The sequence below is a fragment of the Leuciscus leuciscus genome, assembly GCF_965113295.1.
Source record: "Leuciscus leuciscus genome assembly, chromosome: 14".
Lineage (NCBI taxonomy): Eukaryota > Metazoa > Chordata > Actinopteri > Cypriniformes > Leuciscidae > Leuciscus > Leuciscus leuciscus.
Genome location: NC_138738.1, coordinates 10,462,026 through 10,472,927, shown reverse-complemented (window position 1 = coordinate 10,472,927; position 10,902 = coordinate 10,462,026). Strand labels below are relative to the sequence as shown.

At 37.0% G+C, this 10,902-nt stretch overlaps 1 protein-coding gene across 2 annotated transcripts in view; it reads left to right on the top strand.

Moving 5' to 3' along the window:
- The window catches only part of rad18 (RAD18 E3 ubiquitin protein ligase), a 39,109-nt gene extending 29,371 nt beyond the window's left edge, over window positions 1-9,738 (top strand). The window contains exons 12-13 of one of the 2 annotated variants that reach the window (XM_082137362.1): window positions 2,620-2,652; window positions 9,493-9,738. In XM_082137362.1, coding sequence (XP_081993488.1) covers window positions 2,620-2,644 — 25 coding nt within the window. In that variant the 3' untranslated portion in view covers window positions 2,645-2,652; window positions 9,493-9,738. Of the gene's footprint in view, window positions 1-2,619; window positions 2,653-3,117; window positions 3,504-9,492 lie in introns of those variants that run through there. The other variant, XM_082137361.1, reaches the window with a different exon arrangement.
- Window positions 9,739-10,902: the final 1,164 nt, after the last annotated feature.

The window sequence follows — 10,902 nt, the reverse complement described above, 5'->3', positions numbered from 1 at the left end:
GTAGTTTGTTTTCTCTTTTGCAGCACTTCATAGTTTTTATTGGAGTTTTTATTCTCTGGTATTATCAGAGGACCCCTGTGTTGGCCGAAATACGGTAGGTAATTTTCGGGGGAATTTTTACAGACATGGCAGATTCGCACGGGATAAAAATCATAGACGACCTCTGCGATTATTACAAATTACCGGAGGTCCCTAGGTAATACTAATCCCGTGCGAATAGGGCTTTAGTCAGCCTTTAAGTTTTTATTGTTTTGTTTCTGATTGTTGTTAAAGAAAAGCCCTATTCGCACGGGATAAGTATTACCTGGTGACGTCTAGTGATTTGTAATAATTGCGGAGGTTGTCTGTGATGTTAATCCTGTGCGAATTGGCCATGTCTGTCATTTGTAAAGTAAAAATTCCCCCGCAAATAACCTACCATATTTCGCCGAACACCGATCCTGTGATAATACTAATCCAGTGCGAATAGGGCTAAAGTCTGAAATTCCAGCTTGAGTTGGATGAGTTGATCTGCTTTGTGGCGTTTATTCACCCTGAAGTTATGTATTTGAGTGCTTTTGTTGAACTGTGACATTGAGGTGATTGATCCAATCAAAATTCTGCAGGTAGAAATAGGTTTTGAAGTTTTTCTCCTTTGAAGTTTCAGTGGTACCATGACCTCTGAATGTGATTCAGCAGGAAAATGCCACTTAACCGTTTTTGTGGTCTTTAGGTAATGAAGTATGTGGCTGCATGTGTGTAAAATTAACAACAACAACAAAAAAAGATATTATTAGCATATACATTTAAGTGAAAAAAATAAAATAAAATAATAATCAGTGTTTGTTAATTTGATCTGGCTCCTTTTTTGCTTTAATAACCCCAATTTAGTATTAAGGGGTTTGTATTTGATCAGTTGAAATATAGAAAGTATTTGTCCTGTAGATGTTTATTAAATTGTACATTTGGTGAACATCAAACTTAGCTCTTCTGGGTCTACTTGATCCCTGAATCTAAAACAAACTTTGGTTTAAACTGTGACAGAATGTATTACATCCCATTCTTATTCAGGGCAGAAACAGATGTGTGTGTTTGCCTTGTTGTGGTTTTGTAAATGCCTTGTTGTGGTTTTGTAAATGCCTTTGGTACATGTGGCTCCCTCTCTTTTTCTTGGTTCTCTCTTCCACTAAATCATCTTGGTCCTTCTGTTTTATTAAATTCAACTAATGTCAGACCTTGAATGTGTACAGCTTAAAGCTGCATTAGGCTGCACTTAAACCATCATATACACTACCAATTAAAAGTTTAAATTAAAACACACCTACTTGTTTTTTAGTATTATTATTTTTTGGTTTTCTTTAAAGATGTTCATATGTAGGCACAAATTGTGTCTACAACTGATTTTAAGCATTTAAGAATACACCTTTTAAAAATTATAAAGTCTAATATGTCCAAACTTTGAGGTTAAAGTTCACCAAAGTTCAATCTTAAAATGCTTGCCTACCTCCTCTACCTACTTGTATAAGAATAAAAGTAAATGGAGCACTACATTTAGGTTAGCCACAGGTTAGCTTATTCAGCATATGCCGCTTTAGCTTTTGATTACTAATACTTTCAGTTCCTGGTATGTTTTTATATATTTTTTATATCATCAAAATTAAAGTCAGGGATGACTGGGGACTTTTTATAATAATGCTTTTTTCTTTCTCTCATTTCCCACTTCCTCCTTTGCAACCAATTCCCCCCATGTCACAGCTCTCCTCTTTCCATCACTGCCTCCAGCTTCACAATTTCCGCTGTTTCTACATGACAGATTACTGGTTTGATGTGTCCCCCTGCTTTTCATCTATAGAGACCACTTCTGTAATCATTTCTCAAGCAGAGTTGGACCAAAGCACCTATGTGGCAGAGACAGGGCCTTGTGTCTTGACTTAAGCTATCATCACTACTAGTGTCTCACAATTATGCCCATGCCTACAGAATCACAATATTTTTGAGTGAGAAGCATGTGCCTTCAGAAGACACCTCATTGTCAACTGTCTACACCTTGTCAAGACGTTGATTTTGACAGCGTCCTCAATCGCTGTGCAGAATGCAGATATCATGGAACATCATGCTTGTGTCTAAGAACTGTTTTTGGCATGTTTCTCCAGTGGAAGCTATGTAGAATTTTGAAATATGACCATTTTCCAGTCTGAGTCAAAATGCTAAAAAATTCTGCCATATTATGAATGAATATGGATGTAGATATCTCCCAGTTGAGGGGAACCAGAGAATGTATTGATTTATTCCTAATTGGTTTCTCCGATTTCCTACAACATCTACAATACAATAAAACCTCTGAGGTTTTAGAGTAGAATACCATTAAAACAAACATATTATAAACACATTATGCCTTGGAAAGCTTTTTAACATAAACTCAAATGTTTCACACCAAGTAGGCGAGTTTATATTAATGTATTTGACAGTGCAAGTCATTCATTATATAGTTTGTAATGGAATTCCCCCAACTCACAATGTTTTGTAATAGACCTGGTTAGACACTCGTACTGATAAACAGGCCCATGCTGAATCTTTACAGATTTTTTTTAATATTACATAATATATTAACAGTTTTTTTTCTTCTGTCTTTTATTCCAGCTCCATCTCAGATATTTTCTGCTGAAGACTCTAGTAAGTAGCTCTTTACATAACAACAAAATGACATGTGAAAATGACATTTCACACTTCGCATACACAAATACAAATAGTTCAATCATAATGTGTGCACATCATAAACAATTATTTTGCTTTGTTTCTTATTGTGCACGATTCATTATAACATGTTATCTCCCAATATTTCCATGAATTCTTCTTCATGATATAATTATTTTGCTTTGTTTCTTATTGTGCACGATTCATTATAACATGTTATCTCCCAATATTTCCATGAATTCTTCTTCATGATATAAATTGTAATGTAAAATAATCCCCCCATGTATATTTTTGGACATGTGCCACCATTCAAAAGTTTGCGGTCAGGTTTATTTTTGGGGGGGGGGGTTTGTCATCAAAAGTTACAGTGAAACCATATAATGTTACAAAATATTTTTATTTTTATTAAATGCAGTTTTTTTTTCTTCTTTCTATTCATTAAAGAATCCTGGGAAATAATTAAGAAGCACAACTATTTTCAACATTGATGTGACACTGAAGACTGGAGTAATTGCTGTTGAAAGTTCAGCCTTGCCATCACATTAATAAGTTACATTAAAATTGTAATATTTCACAATACAACTGTTTATACTGTAATTTTTGTTAAATAAATGCAGCGTTGATGAACATAGGAGACTTCTTTCAAAAACATAGAAATCATACCAACCCTGAACTTTTGTTAATGATGGAGAATTTCATGTTTCATTTTCTTGTTGAATGTTCTGCACTGACTGTAGTCTCAGACACTTAATTTCAGTAATGCATTGCTGATTTTCCCATGTTCATTTTTTACTACTTTCTGCAATAAACATGTGGTCTACTCTTTGAAAGGATGTTGTCCCGCAAAAATCCCTGAATCTAACGAAGACCTAGATTCTAGCTAGATTTTGTTGGCTTGGGTTGTATCTCTCTAGTTCCAGCACATCTGGAGTGTGTAAGTTGTTCTTTCAACGAGGGATTGCTCTTCTTTGATTGAGTAGTGCCCCCCACTATGAGCCACTTACTGGGGGATAAGAGTTCCAAGCAGTAGCTGCTCAGTTCTGTCTAGAGACAACACACACCCACCCATTACCCATAAGCCTGCCTTGAGGATCCACCTCAAGACTTTTTATAAATGTGCTATGGAAAATTGTATTTGTGGGGTAGTGTTATGTCAGACATGATATTAAGGCTAGCTGGTGTGCCAGGGCGTCTGTTGTCTTGACGAGATAAAAAAAAAGTATCTGTTGCGTTTCACTGTTTACAGAAATTCTTCAGGCTCTAAATATTGAAGCCAGTGCCCTTGGATTTAAAGAATCTCTATCAGCATTAATCCATGAAGATGTCATCTGATGGAATGTCAATAAATCATAGTTTGTTCTTAAATACAGTTTTCTTATGACTATCATTTACAAAGGCTTAGCAGACTTTTGTGCTGGCACTTAAACACCATCTGACTACATGAATTGGTTATGGGGAGAGATGCTATCAGAACTTAATGTGAAACTTTCTCTTTAGAATCCATGTATACATAATAAAGTCCGTTTTTTTTCTTTTTCTTTTTTTTCTTTCTTTCGCACATAACAGAAGTTTTGGCCAGAGCTGACCAGATGGTGATATTGCACTTTTTACAGCTTTTGTATGTTCTTGGATAGTGGAGATCACTGATGCTGGTAGTGCAGCTCATCAACATGCATGTCCGACCCGCTTGCTTACAATAACCCAACCGCATTTAGCCACGTAAAATGCTTGACATAAGCAATATCACAAATGGTGCATGATTAATGTTCCAGATTTTTTCAGAAACTTTTCTGTCTTAGCCAGAACAGAACTGTCATCTTACTAATGAAGTGAATTCTCACCACTCTGTCATCTAAGGTAGGCCAGGGCTGAATCCCAATACTTCTAAGTACTGAGATTTGGGACATTGTAATCCTAATAAGTAGTTGACCTAAATAGATCTGTTCTGTAAATATTGAAGGCAGTTATCCAGACAGTATGGTTTATTTTACATGCTATTCACCAAACAATAAAAAATAAAATAAAAAAAGTTTTAAGGTACATTTTGAAACTGATACAAGAGGGAATGTCAGAATGGCTGATTTATTGGCTATTATATCAATATGTTACTCGATGATCCTTAGCCATAATTTATAAATTATAACTTGTAGCATATTGTCGTTACAAGGGCCTACTTTTCTTCAGTCAGAATTTAAGAATCTAGCTTGAACTTTGAAGCTAAGATGAAAGATTTGTGCATTAAATTCTCAGCTGTTTCAATTTTCTCTCAGAAGTGAAATGTTATCTCATAGCTGTTTCTTTCAGCCTGTTCCCGAACACATGAATGGTGAAAGATGTAATGTGTTTCCAGAATAGATCGTCCTTTTAACGCCCTCGTCACTGTTTATGAAACGCAAAAAAATCCCTCTACTCAAACTGTTTGGTTAAACCTTCATCAAGACGTACGGCTGCCTTTGTGTCCCAGGCGATGTCATTCGTTCTCCTTTTGAACTGGCTGTTTTGGGAGCCGTAAGCAAGCGCTCAGTGTCGCTCACTGTTTCCCGAGCTCTTTGTGTGATTCATGAACCAAGAGACTGAAAGGACCTGATTTGTTTGTGTTTTCTCATTAAGCATATGGATCAAATATTTCTTATGAATAATTTTTTTTTGTCTATGGCTCTCAGAAGGCTTATCTGCAGACCCAGCTCCTGCTTAATTGATATACAATAAATCTCTGTGCAAAGGCATAAAGAAGGGAGGAAGCTGGTTTATTTGTGTAGCATCAAATCCCACACACATTCTGCTCCCAGCATACATCTGAGCCAATTTCCATAGCTCAGGGGGTCTCAAGGAGTCGGACCCCCCTTGGTGGTTAGAGAGTTTGAAGCAGAAACCTGTTACATATTGTTACTTATACTTAAGACTGATCATACCCAGACGCTCTGAGTCCGAGACGGTTGTGTTCAGTTCAGTCTTGAAATGTTTCAGCTAGTTGTTAAGTGTGTCCCCTGCTAAAGCTTTAGTTGAAATGAACCTAATATTATGTTTTTGTTTAAAAACATTTCCAGCTCTCCTGGAGTACTTGCATGGACTGTTGGAGACCCCTGTCATAACTAAAATTACATTTTCTTTAAAGTTTGTTTAATCTAAGACAAGTGCCACAGTTTTTATATTTGACTTCTGAGTGAAAACATTCAATGCAGCCTCTTCATGTGGAAGTGTCTCCATATGGACAGCTGTGGGGTGTTTAAAGGGCTGTCTCTTTCGCAATCACACACTATTTCTTATAAACTTGTCTGCATCTCAGGATATAACAAGCTTGTTCAACATGCAACCCTTGGCTTGTACCATCACTTTTCGCCATCATTCACTTACAAAAAACAATGTTTAACTTTGTGGACACATGCAACATTCACCCTCATATATTTCTTTGCATCATATGGACTGTTTCTGTCCCTTACTGAATAACACTTCCCAGAAAAGCAACGGCTGAGATGTTTACGTATGCACATCTTCTAAACTTGCAGTACCCTTTTGACAGTGAAGGTCCTTGACACGCATTGGCTTGTTCAAGCTATGAAGCCATCTTAAAGCTCCTCCATTTCAGATGAGGCGAATCAATTAGTTCCGTTTGCTGATCTGGAAGATATCAGGATCATTGGATGTTTGGATAAGTCGTTGCAAATGTCATGCTAGTAATCCAGAATCATAAACCAGAACCTACGAAGAAATCATTGCATTTTTCTCATTCTTTGCTGGTTTGTTAAGCTTATCCTGAGGGTTGCCTTTTGGCATCTATAGCTTGAGTATATTAAAAACATCTGCTTTAATCCTCTCAGCCCCTTACGAAATCCCTTGGTTGTGACATGTTTGATGCATCTGTCATTAAGCACTGGATCTTTTTACCAGTTTGAATTCAGTCTGTAGTCATCATCTCTGGATGATTGCTTCACCTTTGGACCTATTCATATTTATCATTCAGATTTTGTATTTGAGTACATAGAGTAGTAGGGGAACTGGATCGGAAAGGGCCGCAAGCCGAAATTCGGGTTCAAATTCAGGGCACCCTTTTTTAATCTTTAAAATGCAGGATGCATTTGTTATTGTCTAAGGCAGGTCTTCCGTCATCTTAAGGCCAATGACACCTTGATGTCATAATTAAAGGGATACTTCACCTCTGGAAAGATGAATGTGTATTTAAAAAAGGTCATTTATGTAGAAGAAATGTGAAATTATTTTTGAATTTGGAGCTTTCTAGACTGAGAAAAGCCAGAAAATGTATTTTTGTCTTATGTGGATGAAAGACAACAACTCCCAGAATGCACTTGCCTCGCTGCCCTTGGAGGCCACTCCCAAGCCGCGCCTACCGGTAAGAGAGTGCAGTTGAAAACAACAAGGCTAGGCTACTAGTGAGACTCCGTGACGAGTTTGCCCGGGATTTCGAGATCGCCCAAAATGTCCGGGATTCGGCTTTTGCGTTCTATAGTCGCCATTCATTATGTTTACTGTGGCGAGCAGGACGAGACTGAGGACCGCGGGAGAACGGCGCGAGGCCGGTGGCGTGATTACTGAGACGCACCGGTCTCGTATCTCTCACGGAGGAGCGGGAATTTTCTAAGCAATGTTAAAACGCACATCAACCGATCACTTGTTTAGCGTTCATGTAAACACTACATTCAGATTCACCAATCGGAATGAATTCAGTTAGATTGAAACAAAAGGTGTGCATGTAAACAATGAATGGCGACTGCAGAAAGCAAAAGCCGAATCCCGGACATTTTGGACGATCTCGATGGCCGGACATGTCCGGGAAAAAGAGGATGGTAACTCCTACTACTCAGCTTTCTCCTACTTCTCAGCTTTCTCCTACTACTCAGCTTTCTCCTACTACTCAGCTTTCTCCACAGAACAAGAGCCTGCTAGCTTAGCTTCCAAAGAAAGACGATTTTTCCAAAGAAAGACGATCTCGACGGCCGGACATGTCCGGGAAAAAGAGGATGGTAACTCCTACTACTCAGCTTTCTCCTACTACTCAGCTTTCTCCACAGAACAAGAGCCTGCTAGCTTAGCTTCCAAAATGACGATTTTTGCGTCATCAGAGGATTTTTTTCAGACAAAAAATACATAAATCTTCTAAGTTTTCTACTAATACAAAGCTTAATGCTAAATCCTGAAGTATCCCTTTAATTTGTATGTTATTTTAGTACTTTGATTACATGAAACTAATTGCCATTAAAATAAATTTATATATAAATAGATATTTATAAATTGTATAACAACCATTAAAATAATAAAGTATATATAGATTTATATTTATATTTTTGTGATTTTAATTTGGGAGGACACATTTAGCTGAACTTTAGCTGAACTTTGCTTTTGGTTAAATGTAATATTTTTAGTTAGTTAAAATTAACAAATGGATGGCCCTCTGCAGTATCGCTGCAGACCCACTTTTGGATTTCACTTTTTAAGTGCCCCTCAAAAATCCCTATGTTCTGTTGTAGGATGAAAAAAAGAAAGAACATCAATGTTTCAGAATTTTCAAAGAATTTATTATCTAAGAAGATCTGGTTTTGTGGAAAAGAATAGGATATTGTACAAGACATGATCTTAACCAGAGTGGACAAAGAGAAATTGGCATAGAAACTTGATTTCCAATAACTGAGACACTGTACATACTGACTTGAAAGCGAATCCAGACCAGTCCTTCTAAATGATAAAAGCATGTCCTTGAGAAGCCGTGGCATTACTCGTCCTTACAAATAGTGGTCGCACTGTGAAATTGGACTTCATCCATGATTTTCTTTGTGAAAAGGCATTTGTCTGCAGACTCAGAAGGAGCTTTCTGACTATTAGGCCTTACAGCAACTGCAGTCAGTGATGTACAGGATCCAAAACACTTGCCCAGCCAATCAGTGCATGTGAACTAGAACATTCTTGGAGTTGTTTTTTCCTCTTTGGTGACAGGCATGAGCTTTAATGAATGCAGTCATCACCACGGTTTGTTCAAAAATTGAAGATTTTATGATATTAACTTGTCTTCCAGCCATGCTGTAGGTCTAAAATGATGTTACTTCATGAGTATCACAATTTTAGGGAATTGTATGCTTTTTCATTGTTAACTTGATTGCCTGCAAAATGGATTATAATGCTAATTTATTTAGACATCTTATTGAACTGCAAACAGCTTACTCTGTTCATTTTCTTAGCAGAATCATGATTTTTAGCACCCTATGCAAAAAGCAGTCAAGCAGATCAGAGGAAACGGAGAGACAGAAGTCCCATCTGGCTGATTTAGAAAAATTACAAAAAAAGTTGTACTGTGGTGTGCATTACGGGGGGGGCACTGAACACAAATTGAAGATAAACTGTCTAAATGAACAAGGGCTTAGTGAATGATTGTCTTAGTGTGAGCTCTAGAGAGGAAATAGCTTCAGTTGCAGGTTTCTATTGCAGTTTGTTTCTCCTCTCTTTCTCTCTAGGCTCTGCCATCCCTGTGGACACCATGCTGCTGCTCTAATGCCTTTAGTTATTTAATCATCATTAGTCTTTGAACTGTATTTTCGCCCCACGTGTATATTTTAAAAATGGAATTAAAAACACTACTATGGAGATAAATTGGATGCAGTTTGAATAATGTTGTGACATGCAACTGAACGCGTAAAGGAGAATTTTTACAGTCTGCAATAATGATTATGCAATAAACGTCTTTTCAGTAGGGAGATCTGTGCCTCAGCTGTTTTGTAACGCTAGTTTTTGTTCAGTTATCTCTTTCTGCACAGTTTAACCTGTGCTAGTGCCAAACGAGCCCATTTCAACCATGTGAATTTCTCTCTCTAGACACGGTCCAGAGCAGCCGGTTACTATGTGAAGTCTCCATTCCCATAGGGAACACGCTTGAAGACCCAGTGAAGAAACATCCCAAGTTCATTATGTAACGGAGTATCCGTTTCTAATTTTTTTTAATTTTTTTTGGACTGAATGTGTGGTCTAAATATCTGAACTGAATGAATTCCATTGCCAACATGTTATGTACAATAGATTAGCATTTCTTCATATTCCAATAAAACAAACAACAAAAAATGAGTTAAGTATGTATGTAATTCATTCATCATTCATATGAAACTGTCTGTCTGTAGAAATACCTGAAGAAATCGATCTGTTAGAATTCTCATTCATCTTAATTGCAGTTGCTCAACTGATGCAGGACTCCCCAGAAGCATGCGGTTTGAAATTGACATCTTTTCTTCTTAGTGGATAATTACTTTTGAGCTGGAGGAAAGGGATGTCAGGAGCAACAGATCTGTGATGCAGATAGGATGCAGACAGGTCAAATTTCTCTTTTTTTTTTTTTAAAGAAAACGACTGTAAAAAAACTATATAAAAATAACATTATTAAATATTTGCTTTTTTCCCAGAATACCCAGAACTTTTAACCTGCAGGGGCTAAGAGGGCCATGCTAATCTGTAAAACCTCGACCCTTTAGTTCTATGTGACCAGATATTTAAAGGTACACTCTGTAACTTTGACCCCTCTAGAGGTTAAAAAACAAAACCGCATGAATTTTGCGAAATAACTTTGTTTTGGTTGTGCTTCAGCTATGCGTGACGAATTGCAGATGAATATGGTTCTTTCTCATAACAAAAAAAAAACTAGAGAAATTATCCTGCTGCTCATAAAACATTCATAAAACGCACGGGCGAGTGACATATGTACGCAATTTCCAGCGAAAAAAATCCCGACTGGTCTTAAATATAAACCCTTATAATAGGCTTACCATAGTGAATCATGATATGACAAAAACATGTTTTGGAAAAAGGATCGTGTCGATTCAATCGTTTTTTGAATGTTGTTCATTTTGAACTGAAAAATGACATAGTGTCCCTTTAAGAAATTATTTTACCACTCGCTTTTGAACTGTTCCCAATCGCGCTGTCAAGTGTAATCAATAGTGAAGGTTTCCTGAGCTCAAGGTTTTTGATGTTCATCCAGGCAGATAAACAAACTCACAAGCACTGTAAACTATCTTTGCATGCAAGTCGTATCGCTTCTTTCTTGTATCAGAGCTCCAGTCTACACAATTCTCTTAATGACTACACGACTAAAAACATTCTTTCGAAATTATTACACTTATTTACAATGATTGCGATCCACAGAACAATCAGCTGTAAGCTCGAGGCTAGACTGTAGTACATTAAAAGATATAAAAATTTGCATAAAATATATAACAAAATGTATTCACTTTTCTA